The sequence below is a fragment of the Lissotriton helveticus genome, chromosome 9 (genome assembly GCF_964261635.1).
Source record: "Lissotriton helveticus chromosome 9, aLisHel1.1, whole genome shotgun sequence".
Taxonomy (NCBI): Eukaryota; Metazoa; Chordata; class Amphibia; order Caudata; family Salamandridae; genus Lissotriton; species Lissotriton helveticus.
Window position 1 is genome coordinate 621,335,772 of NC_136070.1, and position 18,343 is coordinate 621,354,114.

Sequence of the window (18,343 nt, forward strand, 5' to 3'; positions counted from 1 at the left end):
TGCTTGGGACTAGCACTATTGCTACTTCTGTGAGACCTATCAACTAGCACAAAGGTGGTGTTTGAACAAAAGCCAGAAAATTGCATTTGAAAGAGAAGTACCCCTAATCAATTCTGAAACCTCACCATTTAATCCACATCACCTGTCTGGAAAGTATGAAAAGTGGAACTGAAATGATCAATCTGTAAGTCCCACTCCTGGAGGTCACAAATGGCTCTGGTTATTCAGTGTCTTATTTCTTACTTCTTACAATATGTGTAATAATGTCAATGAATAAAATATCTCTGTGAGTTTGTTTTCTTTCGTGACTTTGATGGCTGTCATGTCTTTTGTTGATTTACTGGGAATATTAATTCATATTCTAATGACATTGACATTCAGTACAATGTATTATAGTTCCATTTATTGCTTGTGGCTCCTCGACAGAATCCTTCCACTAGTGGCCTAACAGAGGAGGTGGTTATTGGAGGACAGACTTTACCCCACCCTCCCTATTTACGATAAAACCTGGCTGTAAGGGACAAGAAAGAAAATGATGACTCCAAAACTCTTAGCTTGTGGAGGCCATTAGGTTTTTGTTTTGGCGGCGGAATTGTCATTCAAGACAAATCCGCTTATGACAATGAAATTTTAAGACAAATCAATAACCCCACTCACTATGAACCATTTAGACAAAACCCTCCCACAGAGATAAGGAATCTGATCCTCAGTGTTACCAAAGAGGCAGAAGAAATAGGCTACATCAGCCATAAAGAATTCCTCTTCCTGAATAACAAAAGCCCTCGCACACCGGTGATCTATACATTACCAAAAGTGCACAAAAACTTAACTTACCCTACAGGTAGACCTATCCTTTCGAGTTGTGACTCAATTTTGGAACCCCTTGGTCGATACATCCATGACCTTGCCATTGACACCATTGCCTATGTCAAAGATACCACCCACTTTATCAACCTTATCGAGTGTGAACACTTTGATCCGCTGACTGAACTGCTGGTCACACTTGACATAGAATCACTCTACATGAACATCCCCCAGGACAGGGGCACTGAAGTCATTACCACCCACCTGAATGATAGGCCTCGTCCCCACAAGGTCCCTACAGAATTTATCATCACATTGTTGGATATTGCGCTAGGACATAACTATTTCATGTTCCAGGACAAATTCTATAAACAATGCAAGGGAACTTCCATGGGGGCAGTTTTTGCCCCCAACTTTGCCATACTGTTCGTAGACAACATAGAAAAAACTCTCATCCTCAATCAAGTCAACCACCATCGTGAAAAAATGTGCAGCTGGCACAGGTACATTGACGATGTTTTTTTGATCTGGCACGGGTCCCCCACTGATCTTGATTCATTTGGCAATTGGCTCAATAACTGCCAAACAGACCTCAAATTCACCTTCGACTCTAGCAACACCAAAATCAACTACCTAGACGTCTCTGTAATACCAAACGAAGGTGGGCTCTGCACTGCTTTGTTTAAAAACCCACGGACTGCAACATGCTCCTACACTACAAAAGCGCACATCCCCGGGCTCTAAGGGACGGCCTTCCATTCGGACAATTTCTCAGAATCCGGAGAAACTGCCAAATGAAAGATAATTATTTCAAGGAAGCCGACCTCCTTGCTGACAAACTCGCCAACAGGGGCTATCCAAGAAAACTTATCAAAAGAGCAATGAAGCGAGCTTGGTACTCGCACAGAGAAATCCTCCTAGAGTCCAGGCTCAAAAAAACTATGTCACGCATCGCATGCGTGACCACTTTCTGCCCCGCTAGTAACAAGATCACTAAAATAATCAAAAACCATTGGCCCCTGATTACATCACTCATCATATCGAATGAGGCCCCTTTATTCTCCTTCAAGCGAGGCAAGAATATTAGGGACTATCTGGTGCGTGCTTACACACCAGGGAGAAAAGATAACACCATTAATGCATGCTTTGGCCTACCACCTGTTATTGGTCACTTCAAATGTGGTAACTGCATTGCATGCCCTCTGACCACTAACACCACGACCTTTGAATATGGAACCAATGTTCACAATTTAAGGTTTTTATATAACTGCAACTCTGCAAATGTGATTTATTGTATCAAATGCCCCTGTGACCTCATCTGTCGTCCAGACAACACAGAAAGTTAAGACAAGAATTGGCCAACACAGAAGCAGAATCAGATGCCAAGTCACCATGGCCCCTCTGGTAGAACATTTCATGGAAAAAGGCAACTCGGACCAGGACCTACGATGGCAAGTCCTTGACATTCTACCCCCCACCATCTGGGAAGCCGATGCCCAAAACATCCTGAACAGAATGGAGTGCAAATGGATGTTTCACTGCCGCTCGATTGAAAAAGGACTCAACACTCTGGAAGAATGGAACACTATTCTATGATCAAAACACATTGTGAGACTCTCTGCCACGTCTGTTCACCCATACTGAAAAAACTTTTTTCTTTTTATCCCTAATAGACTCTTCTCCTAACTTGCTTTTATTATGTTATTGATTTAAACACTCCAAAATGTGTACTTTTGAGCCTTAATGTATGATGGGATATGTTTCCTTGTCTGTACCAAATTTATTAGTCACGGTTTAATCAACAGTTAATGAGTCACTTTGCCTCTCACGATAATACCAACGGGCTGCTGAATTACATAGTAGCTCTACCATTAAATGTCCTCGATAATGAGCCCTGTATCTTCTATAGATACTCTAGACCACCAACCGCACAAGCGTGCATTACACTCGGTAAGACCTCCCTCACCAGGCGTCCCAAGCTCCCCTGACATCACCACGCCAGCAGACGGCCCGTGCATGTGCTCCATTGTCCGAATCAGCCACATACGACTTCTCAGGAATCTGTGTAGTTAGGATTCAATCCAGGCAGGACAGAGACTACGCCTGTCCTCTCCCGCCGCTTTAATCCCGCGACATACAAGTAAGTTGCAGCGTGCTTAGATAACTCTCTACCTTATCCCCCGGGCTTCTTACTCTAATTAGGCACTCATCTTTCCGCAGGTAACCCTTCGGACTTCATCGTCCAGATCCCCTCACGGCCCTCTCGCCACCAACTGGGGGTCTCCCAAGTAAGTGAAATAGCCCTTGAGTCTCTTCTGGCCTCTTGACTCGACCACCATGGGTCTCTAACTCCTTCAACTCTCCCCAGAGCACCTAAAAGTTACTGCGCACAAGTGACAGCCCAGACCGGAACCAGTCTGCATCCCGCCTACCTCAGTGGACCCCCGATATACACTTGCCTCCACCACAAACGGGGTAAGCCCTTCGCCACCAAGCCACCCAACGCGCTGTACACACCAACCATTTACGTTCATGCACAGGTTGGAGGAAGCATGCCCCAGACCCTTCCCTCTCTCATCCAAGCATGAGTGTGTGCGTCTGGTCCCTCCTCACGATATGATCATTCTCTCAGCAGGACTCTGTAATTACCTAGCCCTGTACTTGACCATAGCCGCTAACCCAGCTGAACCCTGCTCAGCACACGAGCCACTTGCTAACCAGCGTGACATCATCACTCCTCACGATAGCCAAACACGCTATGCCTAACCCAGCACAGGCTCCTGATGGTGGTAACACCAACAATACCACTGATCATCAATGATGTGGAATTGATCACTTAACCCAGTCTGATCAATCGCACAAGTGATTCAGCATGTTCTGACTAGTCTCGAACCTACTCTTAGGCATTGCACTGCCCAAAAATAACAAGCACCTCTTTGAGCAGCAATTGTAAAGTAGAAGCACGTGCAAGCCATCGCATACTCACTACACTATACCCTATTGATCTAATGTATATGTGTCTTTAGTCCAGCATGGACTCAGTAACTTAATATACTCTCTCCTCCCCCATTTAGATCATTAGTGCTCACTTGCTCATGTCCTGAAGATGATCTCGCTAACCTGAGATCCAAACGCCGTCGACCTTCCCAACATAAAACTCCAACACCTATTTCATTTAACTTTGGAGTTTTGAAAAATTATATTGTTGTACAATGCAATGTAATTTTTAATGTGTCACCTACACACCTTCACTTCATGCACTTTTAAATGTTTCTGTGAGCACAATATATCACAAAGCAAATATATGATATAGTAAATTTATGGGGATAATACATTTGTTGTCATAACCTATCCATATCCTGTGTCCATGCACAATAATTAACTGAGTCCTTTCTGGACCCCTAAGTGAAATATGTGTAAACTAATTTAACTCGCCTCAATAATTCTTCAGCCACGGCGGCTCGAGGACCAGATATGCCTCCATATAAGTAGAGGTGGGCACAACTTGCGTAATTCGCTGCAGTGTAACTACACAGAATTACGTTAAATTATGTGAAGAGTGTAACCCTGCATTTAGAGCAATTTTCTTAGTGCAAAATTCGCCCTCGCATCCAAAATAGACCCGAGGATGCAATAGCACTAAAGGCAACAGAACAAGAACAGCAGCAGCTGCTCAGACTTTCTAAGGTTGTTGTTCTTGTGCAACTGCTATAGGATTTTTGATTCAAATTACTCTTAGTTATGTAATCAACTGCAATCGTGACATTTTTGGTAATATCGCAAGAGTTATGCGCAGTTACCAAAATAACTTCAATTATTTCGGCATAACTAAAGTTTTGCCCAGACCTACGTATAATTTAGTGCTTGCATATAAGTCAGTTTTAGCATTAAGGTTGTTATGTTGCAAAATCACATGGTTTGCGACCACACAAGTGCTTATTCTGCACAAAACCCTATTCAATCAATCAATCAATCGAATCACCTATGAGGGTCTCAAGGCGCGGGGGTGGGGGGGGAGAGTGCAGCTCCGAGTCAGACAAAAAAACAGGTCATGAGGCTCTTCCTGAAGATGTGCAGAGTAGGGGAGCGTCTGATGTTGACCAGGAGTTTGTTCCAGGCTTTGGCTGCGGTGTAGGAGAAGGCTTTTCTACCCGCTCTGGTTTTGCGGATGCGCAAGGTTTCTGCCAGGGCGAGGTCAGCAGAGCAGAGGTTTCTTTTGGGTACGTGAAAGGAGACTCTTTGGTTGAGGTATTTGGGTCTGGTGTTGTGGAGGGATTTGTAGGTGTGAGTGAATAGCTTGAAGGTTACTCTCTTCTCGACAGGGAGCCAGTGGAGGTCTCGCAGGTATTGGGTGATGTGCTCATGTCGTGGGATGCTGAGGACGGGTCTATTGTAATAGTTATTGAATAGGTTCTGAATTGCAAATATGAGGGTTCATGGGGTTTCACCAACCCTTTTGCAATTCAAAAAGGAATTTATCGAGTATTTTTTACTTCAATTGCTGTCACAAATCATTGATGAACTAACAACTCCTGAGTTGGGTTGTGTGAGAAATTTAGTTATTTGTTGAGAGGGGTGAAAGCCTGTTCAGGCAACCTTCACAATCCTTGTCAGGGTGAACCACAAAAAGTCACTAAATTAACCTGTTTTAACCCTTTGGTAGCTTGGTCCAAAAGCAGTCTAGCTTAACTTAGAAGCAATATCTAAAGTATGTATGCATCACTTAAACCGTAATAAAGTGAAAACACAATACAAGAAAAATCCCACATTAATTAAAAAAAATAGAGTATATTTTTATAAATTATTTGACACCGAAATCCATGCAAGGTTTGGGGACAACAAGTCACACTGGACTGGGGCAAAGTCGAAAGTTATGGCCGACTGTGATAGAGCGTGGTTTGTATACATGAAGTAGATTGGGCCCGGTCACCGCTTACCCTTGGACTTCGAAGAAATTTTGAAGAAAAATGTCTAAAAAGGTAAAGTTCAACAGGCAAGGCAGATGACGGTGTCTGAGGAGGCATCGTCATTGGGGAGATGCTGGATGAGGTTGCATTCGGACTAGAGGGCATATTTATGAGAGCTTTGCGTCATGCTTGGAACCATGGAACATGGTACATGCGTGACGCAAACCCCTAAGTCATATTTTTAAAGCCACCCAAAGCCACTTTGCATAGCTTTGAATGCCTTCCAAAATATGGAGTAATGCCACACAGCGCAAATCTCTGCATTGCATTACTCTGTGCAAGTGAGGGGTTCCATTGGCTTTGCGTTGGGCGTTCCCACACAACTCCCATGGTTGTCAACACATTCCTAGATTCACAGGAAGATGCCCCTTCCTGCACAAAAGCAAACCTGCCTACAACACAAGCACCCTTGCACATGCATTGGTGCTAGGCTGCCAAAATGGCACCAGCACATGGAAAATGGACAGGAATGGTATAGGATAAATACGGTGCACTCCTGCCCTTTCTGTGTGATGCAGGACAGTGCCGCAAGGTAACTTGCTGCACTGCCCTGCACCACACATCTAATAAATATGCCCCTAGTCTCTTTTTGAGAAATGCTCGAAGTTCCAAGTTTTGGATTTAGGCTATCTGGGCACATTTAACACTACTTCCAAGATTCTAGGCCTGAAGGAGCACCGCTAGACGATCAGGACTCACTTAGGCTGGCTATTTAGTCAGCGACTAGGTAAATAATAAAATTTGCCACCAATTTACACACCCACCAGTCATATAGCGATAATCTCTTCTATTTAGCCAGCAGCAGTCGAATTAGCAGCTGATTAAGAACTTCTAACAGAGATTTGCAGAACTTACCTGGCAAATTAACTTGCCTGATGCAGACTCATCTGGATTTTTTCCCGAACTAACTAAACGCTTTATGTGCTTAGTGGTCTCTTTCTTCCGGGACTACTCGAACTGGCAAATTCACGTCCCTTTCAGAACTCTTAAGCTTTTGATACATATTTCACCTTTATTATTCTATCTTATTACCTAATGCAATCTATTGATGCACTTATCTTTCTGCATTTTGAGAAACTAAACTAAATTTGACTCAATTGTCACGATTTAGACTTGCATAAGTGAATGTGCATTTCCAATTTGGGTTACTAATGACTAGAGGAGATCATATTAGAGAGATCTCAGCGGACCAAATTCTAATGTTATAATTCTGTATAGTTTTTTTTTATCTCAAATTGTTTTTATTACATTTTCAAGAAAAAAACAAAGTAATGATAAACACAGAGTAATAATAATAATAATCATAGAAATACTGACAGAAAAAAACCCAAGGAAAATTACAAAAGAAGAAGAGAAGGCAGCAAGTTATCCAAGTGTGTTGCAGTAGGAGTTGTAGTTATGTTAGAAAGCTATACAGGTGGTCTATAAATATCACAATCTACATTTGTACTATAAGACATATACGTTACAGGCGCACAATAGAGGACATAGCATTTTACATATGATACATTATAAGAGGTGGAGATATACAAAACAATTCTTTAGTGGGGCGGGACAGGTGGGAGGCCTGAACTCTTGGTGTGTATGATTTTGGCTCGCCTACATTTCTTCAGGAGATTTGGGCTTGCACTTATAATCCTATAGCTTTATAGTACTGTCTTGAGAGTAAGCTACATGAGCTTGATATCAAATTTGTACTTAAGTTGTACATTTCCTGGTCTTTATTGGATGACTGTTGGGACCCTTTATATCCAACCCCTCTTGGCACACAACAACCTCCATCCAGGGATCAAGAGATTGGTAGGTTCATTTTGTTTGTCCGTCTGTAGTTTTAGGCCCTGTAAGCATTTCACCAGACCGAAGGGTGAATGTGTGATTATACATGTGCTCATTCTGTTACATAATGTTATGTGGAACACCTTTCGAAATTATGGTTGTTTGACTTGCAAATGATAATCATAACATGTATTGCTAAAAGTTATCTATGAGAGTGCTCCTGGGAATCACTGATAGCCATTTGAATGCATAGGTGATCTGGAATTCTTTAAATTCTTCTCGTACTCACATACGAACTCTATGTGGGAAATGCTTCACTACCTTGAAACTCCTAAAAAGGATATTCCTGTGGATCCCCCTGGAAAGCTGGATACCCCTGGAAAGCAGGAAGACAGTCACACAGGCCATGCTAGTCAGCAGACTGGACTATGGTAATGCCCTCTTCATGGGCATGCCAGATTACCTGTTCAAACGCTTACAGGTGGTGCAGAATGCTGAAGCAAAGTTAGTGTGCAACAAAGGCAAACACAGCTCTGCAAAGGACTGTCTAAAAAAACTTCATTGGCTGCCCATGCATCAAAGAGCCTGCTTCAAGCTCCTTGGTCATGCTCACAGGACACTCCACAATACAGGTCCCATGATCCTTAAAAACAAAATACACTTCTATACCCCTGCCAGACCACTAAGATCGCAACACCTTGCTCTTGTCGAGACAAAAAAAATAAACAAGTCTAGAACAGGAGGCCGTTCTTTCTCATACCTGGCGGCACAGCACTGGAATGAGCTTCCAGTCAAACTTAGGCTGACCAAAGAGTACAACGCCTTTAGGAAAAAACTTAAAGCACATCTATTCCCAAAAGACTGATTGGCCCTTTAACCTCATCCACCTACTTATTACCGTAATCCTTAGCGCCGTGACATCCCTTGGGATAAATGTTGCGCTCTATAAATAAATAAATAACTCCATAAAGGCACAAACAGCATCACTAGTCAGAACCAACCAACTAATCAACCAACCAAGTAGTGTTTCTTTTGGCACACTGCTCTAGAGACCTCGAACGCAATCCCAGAATGTGTAATTTTTGTGATGATATATAAGACCTAGAAAAGAGCATGTATCTGCAATCCTTGAGTTCAAACCATGTGCCTCCTTAGTGTTCCAAATATTACCATTTTTTGCCTCAGCTTCTAATGAAAAAACATTTCCAGGTATGTATCATGGTAATTAAAATTAATACCCTCAGTCTAGGTTGCACGCCCATTCATCTGCGTTTTATCCTACAAAAACACTGCAAAATATAATTGAGTAAACACAAAGTATCATCATAGAATATTGGCATTCATTTTCAATTTGCTTTCTCTGCAGGAAAGGCAGAACCCGTCCAGTGAATTTACCATGAAGAACTTAGTGGCTACCACTCTGAACATTTTTGTTGCGGGAACTGAAACAGTCAGCACAACCCTCCGATATGGGCTCATGGTATTGCTGAAGAATCCAGATGTAGAAGGTAAGACTGAACACTGCCATGGCTCTAAAAACCCTTTGTATGGAAATGCCTCTTTTTGTATGATCACCCCCAAATGTTTTGGACTAATGCTGCTGGTTTTTTGACTCAGAAAGTGCACTGAGGCCTGCTAACCAAACCTCAGTGCCAGTGCTCTGACCCTTAAAAGTAAATGTTTGATTAGGTTATACCCAATCGATATAACTTTACTTATACATCACTAGTGTATGGTACCAGGGGTACCTAGGGCCTGCAAGTTAATGTAACACACCAGGTCTGCAGCACTTATCATACCAATCTGGATTTGACAATGTGAAAACATGTCTCCCAGCATGCCACTGCAAACTCACAGAACAGTTTTAAACTGACTTTGCCATTTAAACTAATGGCAAAAGCCCAAGCCTCTATTTTTAATATATATATTACCCCCACAGGAGGCGTGTCAAGCCCTAAGACAAGGTGCTGTGTACTAAAATAGTAGGACATGTATTTTAAAATGTTCTAACAGTAAAAAAACGAAATTGTTGTTTTTACTGTGGAAATGCTAGTAGCGTAATTGGAGAGCAAAGGGTTGCATGCTGGCAACTAAGCTGTGCTGACTTATGAATGGGACTACTACAGTAGGTACTTCAAGCTATCAAAATAATCATTATATATTAAACCCGACTTGATGATAAATTCAAATTTAATGTAACTTTTTATAAAATGCAACTTTTAGCAAGTTGCCACTCTGTTGCCAAAGTGTTCCCATTTACAGATAAAGGCCACAAGACAGCGTTCTGCCCTCCTGAGGAGAAGTGTGAATGACTCCCAGGAGTGTGAACAATAGAGGTCTGTGGTTGGAAGAGAAGTTGCCTCTGCCTCGTAGGAAGTTACACGGGGTGTGACTCCAAAAACCGAGTTTCAAAGGGGGAAGACGCTTTTGAAGGGCAACTACTGGACAGGTTGGCATTGGAGACCAGTTGCCAAACCGGTTTATCAGTGGGCCATTGCCCCTCAGGTAGCCACACCACTATGGTGGGCTACCAAGCTCCACACACCGTGAGAGGGGTTTAACCATCTTGGGAGTGGGCAGAATAGTGCACTCTAGAATAGCTAGATGTCACACATTGCAGGAAGTCATCATCAGGCACAATAAGTCCTAGTAGCCCATTGACTAGTAACGTCTGCATTCCACAAGGACACTTTCTGGGCATAAATATGGTACCTCTAGCACCCAGACCTTGGAATACATCTGCACTGGAGAGAGGACTGCCCTGGACATGGCAAGAGAGGTTTAACCAACTATCGGACCACACCTACTAATGGATTGCACCTGCTGATCCATGGGCTAGCAAAAGTGAGGACTGTAACTGGGGTACCTGACTCATGAAAAAGTCTCTCCTGAGCCCCAGACAGAAGAGGTGAACTCCAACAGTCAGGTGGCTATTAATCAATCAATCAATCAATCAATCAATCAGGGGCTTGTAAAGCGTGCTACTCACCCCTGAGGGTCTCAAGGCACTGGTTCCTGTTATAGCACCATGGCCACAATAGCGGAGGAAGCCCGTTATAGCTAGTAAGTAGACACAATCGCGTGATCACCACTAACTGCTGACGTGCACCAAGTGAGACCAAGTCCTAATGCTCAAACGTTGCACCTGAGTTTGCTAGACCAGGAAGAGCCATCAGAGTGCAGTTTCCAAGATGGACACTAGCCTTTCTTTAAAGGGAACACCTGGTTTTGCTGTGACCGGAGACCAGTAGTCCAGTGGCAACTGGACTTTTGCCGGGCACAAGAGGACTTTGATGGACATCAACCGTGTGGCCAAAGTCACCCCACCTGGACTGTAGATCAAGGAATAGCCACAGGAAGCCCCCGGTTGACGGAACAGCATCCTCAGCATCTGTGGCATCCTGTATCCCTTGCATGAGGATCCCTCCATTGAAGTCTAAGGAGGTTTGCCCATAAAGCCTGGAACTGGGCTTGAGACTGCTTTGGCAACACGATAACTGTCCTCTTACTACTTGCTGGCCTTGACGTCCGCCCTGCCACAGTTGATTGTCCAAAGCAAACCAGAATAGCCAAATACAACTTTATAAACGTTTTACAAAGTTTCCAAACTTTCTGCTCATCAAAGCTTGTTGGGATTTTGCAGGCAATGCAGTGATTTACAATTTACCTAAAAATCTATATGAACGAAATCCTCTGGTCAATTTTGTTCATTTTGGTGTCTAAAAATTCATAAAAATGAAATAAATTTTTATAAATTGTTGTCAGATTTCTTTTGTGTTGTGCGACCTTCGTATTACGTTGTTTTGGTACTTCAAAATGTTGTACACTTCTTCCTCTGCTTAAGCATGACTGCTTAAAACCACAGCTACCCATGGTTGAGCTAAGGTTTAACAAACGAGTCTGATGGGACCCACATTGGTATTGTATATGCATTACACAGTGAGGTCACACAACCACACCACATAATACATCCCTTTCTAAAAACCCTTTAAATCTGATACCAGGTAAGATAGGTACCAAGAAGTTACCAAGCTTCAAAACTGAGTCCGACGTGTAGCTGAGCGAATATTAACAATAACCCATGTGGAAGGGCATGTCTTTTTAACACTTATTTAATTTACAGAAAATAAATTATATGTCTAAGACCTAGCATTGCCTTAAAGTTGTTAACTAACTGGATGGTAAACACTCTCATGGTCGACATGAAATATATATTACACTAATACCACATCATATGCCTTTGATGAATACATGGCAAAGAGAACGAGAGTGATGTAGAGACAGAAAGGAGGAGAGGAAAAGAGACAGAGGGTCTGATTTAGATCTTTGCGGTATTACCGCTGTCTCGCGGCGGTGGTGGGTCCAAGTGCTCTGTCGAGCTGACTGCCTTCCGCCTGTCGTATTTAGATGCATATGCGGTACACTGAAGACCGCTGCTGGGGTGGTCTTCTATGCTGGTGAACCACCTGCCATCTGGACAGCGTGGTACCGCTGGGCAGATTTGGATGTTCCCGTTGGGCTGGCGGTATCCTGTCAGCGGAGTACTGTTGGGGGGCTACCGTGGTGGCGAGGAGACAGTTAAGTGGGATTTTTTAAAATGCAAAATACATATATTCACCCACACACCACAAACACCTACCTTCAGGTCCGGCAAAACGGGGTGCCGGTCTTTCGCGGTGAAAGTCCTGCAGGTGAGGGGACACCTGGGCGAAGGAGAAGAGGAGGGAATTGCAGTCTGTACCCTGAGAAAAGGTGACTTTACACCCCTTTTCTTACCATTCTGCCTATCCAAAGTAGAGGGATTCCTGCAGGAATTCCATTCGAAACAGGACACATCTAAATCTGGAGGGAAGGAATCCTGGCTGGAAAACTGCCACTGTCTGCTTCAGCCCATCTTGACGTAGATGTGGGGAGTGAAGTCCTGGCAGAGTCGGTGGGACCACTGCGGTCTTTTCTCACATTATCAGCCAATATCTAAATAGGGTGGGCGGACCAAAAGGTTGGTGGGCGGGAAGACCACCAAAAAGGCCACTCTGTCGCAGTCCCACCAATATCTAAATTAGGCCCAGAGAGAGGAAAAGAGAAAGAGGGAGGATGCAAGAGAAAGAGCTACAGCAGAAACAGAAAGAGAGAGAATGAGAGAGGGTGAATGAGAGAGTGAGAAAGAAAGAGAATGGATGATAGAGTGAGAGAGCACAATAGACCGAGACGGAGAGAGAATTGGGCTGTCATTGAGGACTAGAGAGGTATCCCCTCAGCTGTTGTGATTTGCTCAATATTTGATGAGTAACAATCCACTGACTCCCTCTCTGCCACTGCCCCTTCACCCTGATATCCTCACTACTATATCTTCAGCCAGGAACTTTTGGATGCATTTCAACCCCTCAATAAGCCTGGAAACCGTTAATAAATAACAAAACCACAGCAGTAGAATGAATGACAACTACTGACCAGATAGAAAATTCATACAAAACAGTAATGCAACACAGCCAAAAAACGAATATCTTTACTAGTTTTTTACAAACTGGACTGTTATGATTGTCCTCTAGTAGGGTTCCCTCACAATATTTTATCCCACAAGACAAGGTGCTGCATTTTGCTTCAAGAGCCGTTTACAGTCTTCCCAGACATACTTAAATTCAGCATATGAATGTAAGTATGATCATTATTTGTCATCTTATTGCGTATCAACCTTCTTCTTTCTAACACTAACCTGCTGTATGAATCCAGTTAAAACAGCTAATGTCTTATGTACTGTGACGTTGTTGTCATTTACAGCATTTCTCACAAAAATCTTTTGTTGCTATGAAACAAAAATTAATGAGAAGTAAAAAAATAATTAAAGCCTCTCATTGAACATATTCAACTGGCTCGTTTGGGGAATTTTCTGATATTTAATCAGGATCCAACATGTCTGCCACCCTTCTCTAGATGAGTCATATTGAAGTTTATAATGATGCCTTCTCGGACTTTCCAGATGCTACCAAGAATACCAAGAAATACAGATAGTAATTGCATACATCTAGCCTGGTCATTTCCATACATGCTTGTTTTTGACATATAGTCGAAAGTCTGCCATCTGCTTACAATTCCTGTTAGAGTTTGTGTGTCCCCAATATATTATTATTCTTTACAAATAATAAACGCATCTCCAATCCTATTATTTATTATTTTTTAATGAATTAGGTCCTCTTTCTGTCTAACTATGGCCTTTGTCAAATTCAATAAGGTTTTGAAGCAGGTATAGAACCAGTAATGCCACTGCAATAAAGCAAATTACTGAAGAAGAAACGAAATAACAAGCTGGCCTCTAACTTCAGACTTGTATGTATGTTTAAACGTCACTGTACTACAGTTACATACTTCGTAGTGCCAGTGAAATGAAAGATTCCCTTACGCCTTTCCACCATTGTAGTTAAAGACCAGGCTATGTTGTTAATTTGCTTAGTGAGCGATCTTCTTTCACTGTGCTGGTAAATAATAAACTTATTTCATAATAGTCACACAACCTTGATTTCTTCTCAGTCTAAGCCATAGACAGTGACGGCCTGCATGGGTAAGAGTGGTGGGTTGGTGCTGCAGGGCATTGCAGAGTTAGCAATGTGGTGGGCACAAGGTAAGTGATTTTATTAATGTTTTTATTTAATTTTACCTATCTCGTCCTCTGTCAAATTCCCCACCCCACGCCGCTCTTACCTGTGCCGGCCACCACTGGCCATAGAAGAGTCCTCCTATGTTACAATCAGATCCTGCATTTATAGTAGAAAGATAAATATGGTGCTAGATCACAAGGTAAGTGGTAATATTTATTTCTTAAATGTAATTTTACTTATTCTATTGTCTATCGACTTCACCCCTCCCCGCCCCACCACTCTTACCTGTGCTAGCCACCACTGGCCATAGAAGAGTCCTCCTTTAATACAATCAGATCTTTGCATTGATAGTAGAAAGATAAATATGGTGGTAGATCACACAGTATGTCATGGTTGCTTCTCAGGCCTTACACTGGGTGTCATTACATCACAAGCCTTATATTGGCAGTCATTACATCGCAGTTAAGTTTTACCTTTTCTTCGCATCTTCTACTTCGCATAAAGAGTTATGGTTCAGATGATGTTTCCTTTGGCAAGGCATTTTCGATTTCCATAACTTTTGACGCTGTGAAAATAATGTGCACAAAACTTTGAAATCTACTTATCAGAAAGAAATGTTTTAGCATGACGAGTTTCAGGAAGATGTGCCCATGGGGAAAAAAAGTTAAAGGGCATGCAGAAACAAGTGATTTCCCATTTTCGCTTCTATAAGAAAATTGTGCTCACATCTACAGCCCTAAAGGCTGAACATATTTACACCACATTTGACATGAAAATATAACTTTACTCAGATAGCAAACTTATTTTGGTTTGTGTAAATCTATTCTGTGATTTTTGCGATACAAGCATATAAAAAGTCCAGGACCAGGCTTGAAAGGGTTAAAACTTTTGTGTGTTTCTGCCATTTTAAATTGCAAGCCATCACTTGCAATCCTCATAATCGTAATCACATTTGATTTTCTTTTTCAACAAATTTTGATCGGCTGAATATGTTTTCGCACCATCTTAAAACTCATTAGTCAGCTTCGGCTCATGAGTTTTACACTGGAAAGTAATTACTCAGTCATGGAGACCCAACCGCACAGGTGACCACCCTCATGGCAGTCGTCAGGGATAATCAGATGCATGATAAATATAAAGCAGAGAAAAAAGACAAAAAACACCTGCAACAGCCCTCTGTTGTAAGCTTGCTGCCCTGTCCCAGCACTCTGTCTTTTTATTTTTTATTTTTAACAACTTTCCCTGAGAAAACCTAGAAGCATTTCCCTGGAATCTTTGTTATTGGTCCCGCTCTGGATAAAAAAGGGGAGTGGGATGACCTGAATTCCTGTATTTGATTCTTGCCTGAGCTGACTGCGAATCATAGTACTTGTGTGCGACGGGTGTGTCAAATTAACCACGATACAATCACCCCACCTGTCATTTTTCGTGGCTTGCCCTACCCATCCCACTCTTCTGGGCATGATGACATGGGGGGCTATAAGACACCCATTTACCAATGATCTGTCCAACTAATGGGTCACCTTGTGTACCTGATCTATTGTTGTCTCCTTAGAGCCCCGCTTGACTGGTGGCACACCAGCCAAAACGGCCAGTAAAGGAACTGACTCGGGGGGTAGGTTTAAAACATCGGTTCTTTCTTCCAACTGTAGAGTTAGGTTAGAGGATTTTAAACCCTGTAAATCAGTCCCCTAGTTTACCCGGGGGTCTGCTAGGTCAGCCATTAGTGATGTTTGCAAGTCTACACCTATACCATCTCCCTGTTATTTTTTGGGGATCTCAGACACCCTTGTTGTCTCACACTACCTAAGGCTTGTTTGTTATGACCTGTGTCTGGCTGTAAACTCCCCCTGTGTTCTAATTGCTGGCCACTGCTGACTTGCAGACCATTACTGGTTGAGGGAACTGCAGGTCCAAATCTACCCTGCTGAGTATACCCTGGCCCTTCCTTGATCCCCACAAGCTCTGTCCCATGGCTACTAGTTATAAGGCAGGAGTGAAGCTCATTAGACTGACAAAGCAAAGCCTCCATCTTTTCCAACCTTAAGATAATAGAGGCTAGATGGTTCTTTAGCATGTCTTTCAGTTTTTGGAACAGTTTAATCAAAGTCTGGTTCAGGGGCACATTGTCTAGATCAAGGACGACTGGTTCCGCTGGCTTTTTTGGAGCCTGTGGGGCTTTTTTCCCACACCTCTTTTCTTTTTAACTGGGGGTTCCAGCATAAAAGTACCATCTATTTGGTTGCCCTCTGCTCCCTCTGATGAATCGGTACCTGCTGCCAGAATGGGTGCAATCGAGCTTTGTGCATATGTTGATAAGGTGCCACTGAGGGCTACCGGGCTCTGTGGAAGATTAATTAATTCCAATGAAAGTCTCCTTTCAGTCAAGGCGATTTCATTTGACAAGACGTTTGCCACCCTGGGGAAAAATGTACCAAGAGTCATTACAGCAGCCCTTCCACCTGACACAGGCATAGTTTGCTTTCTCTTACCCATTGTCTTTCACCAGCCGTACAATGAAGGGCTCCGCAGGACGACGCACAAGGAAGTCCCTTTCAATAGTAATTCCTAGGGGCACAGGGGTTAGAGTGTCGGCACAGCCCAGCCTCTTCCGGGCTCTGACGGGCGTAGTCGGACCTCCCTTTGGTCTGGGCACTGCTGAGGTGTGGCCCGGGCACGCCCCTGTGCGTCCTGCGCTGCGGGAGACCCGGGGCTCAGATATGTACCTCCTGGCGCTGTTGCGTCACCCGTGTTGGTGGCGGTGCTATGGCCGCAATGTTCGATGGAGGATGGAATCCCCTTCTCGTCCCTCTCAGTGGCTGGTTTACGATCTCCCACGCTGCGGGAGACCCGAGGCTGAGATATGCGCCTCCTGGCGCTGTTGCGTCACCTGCATTGGCGTTAGCGGTGGTGCTCTGGCCGCAAGATTTGATGGGGGATGGAGTCCCCTTCTCGTCCCTCTCACTGGCTGGATTACTGTCTCCCACGAGGCGAGAGACCCAAGGCTGAGATATGCGCCTCCTGGCGCTTTTGCTTCACCCATGTTGGCGGCGGTGGTTTGGCTGCAATGTTTGATGGGGGTGGAGTCCCCTTCTTGTCCCTCTCACCGGATGGATTACAGTCTCCCACGCTGCTGGGGACCCAGGGCTGAGATATGAGCCTCCTGGCACTATTGCGTCACCCGCGTTGGTGTTGGCGGTGGTGCTCTGGCCACAGTGTTCGATAGGGGATGGAGTCCCCTTCTTGTCCCTCTCACCGGCTGGATTACGGTCTCACAGTTATAGAGCTAACTATACTGTGCGCCGAAGCAATGCACTGCTGATGGCTTCACACATTACATCTCTCATAACATGTTAAATGACATCATCAATGACATCGCCAATAAAATCAATGTAAACATTATTTTTATATAAATCATAGAGTTACTGAGCGTACAAATGTGGGTCCATAGCAAGGATTTAAGGTAAGTCTTGGAGGCAAGTGTGATTGTGCATGTTAAAATGTATATTGTGCATAATTTACAAATCAGTACAGTTTGGGGTACAAGTGTTTCTCCGTTTTAAACATAGATATGTTTGGAAGATGGTTTTGGCGAAAGACTGTCCCCCAAAAATCTGTGAGAATGGTCAAAGCTTCTGTTGACAGTATAATATCCACCAGTGGATCTCTGGGCATGTACCAATGTTAAATATTTGTAATGCAGTGCTAAAGACAAGTTCTATACAACAAGGGCATTTATAAGGCGTGGATATTTATTTACAGAACTTTACTGGAGCTTTTGAGGCATGGTTGATTGTTGAAAATTGTAAGATATAGGGTGTATCAATTAGATGTGGTTTATCTCACATTGCTGTTGTAAGGAAGGCTCTAAGGTTGTATACCATTGGCCTATCTTAGGAATGCATGAAGGGTATTTACTAACCTACTGAGATTACCCGTAGGGCCTGAAAGACGGTGTTTTTGAATGGCATCAATGATGTCCTTTACCGTTTGATGAGTGCTGTGACATGTTAGGACATAAACAGAGCATGGCGACGTCACACGTTCAGCAGCAGCCTGCCCCCTGCCAAAGTGACGGAGCGGGCCACAGCTGGGGAGGAGGAGGTTGTGGGTGGACAACATTTTAATAATAAAAAAAAACTTTACCTGATTATTGTCGCCACCCACTGCATCACGCTCCTCCAGGCTTCTTCTGGGCACAGG

General features: G+C 43.4%; 1 protein-coding gene across 2 annotated transcripts in view; it reads left to right on the forward strand.

The window, feature by feature from the left end:
- Positions 1-18,343, forward strand: part of LOC144781695 (cytochrome P450 2F2-like) — a 599,280-nt gene that overhangs the window by 496,021 nt on the left and 84,916 nt on the right. For both annotated transcript variants that reach the window (XM_078660671.1, XM_078660672.1), the window contains exon 6: positions 8,914-9,055. In XM_078660671.1, the coding sequence (XP_078516797.1) occupies positions 8,914-9,055 (142 nt within the window). The remainder of the gene's footprint in view (positions 1-8,913; positions 9,056-18,343) is intronic.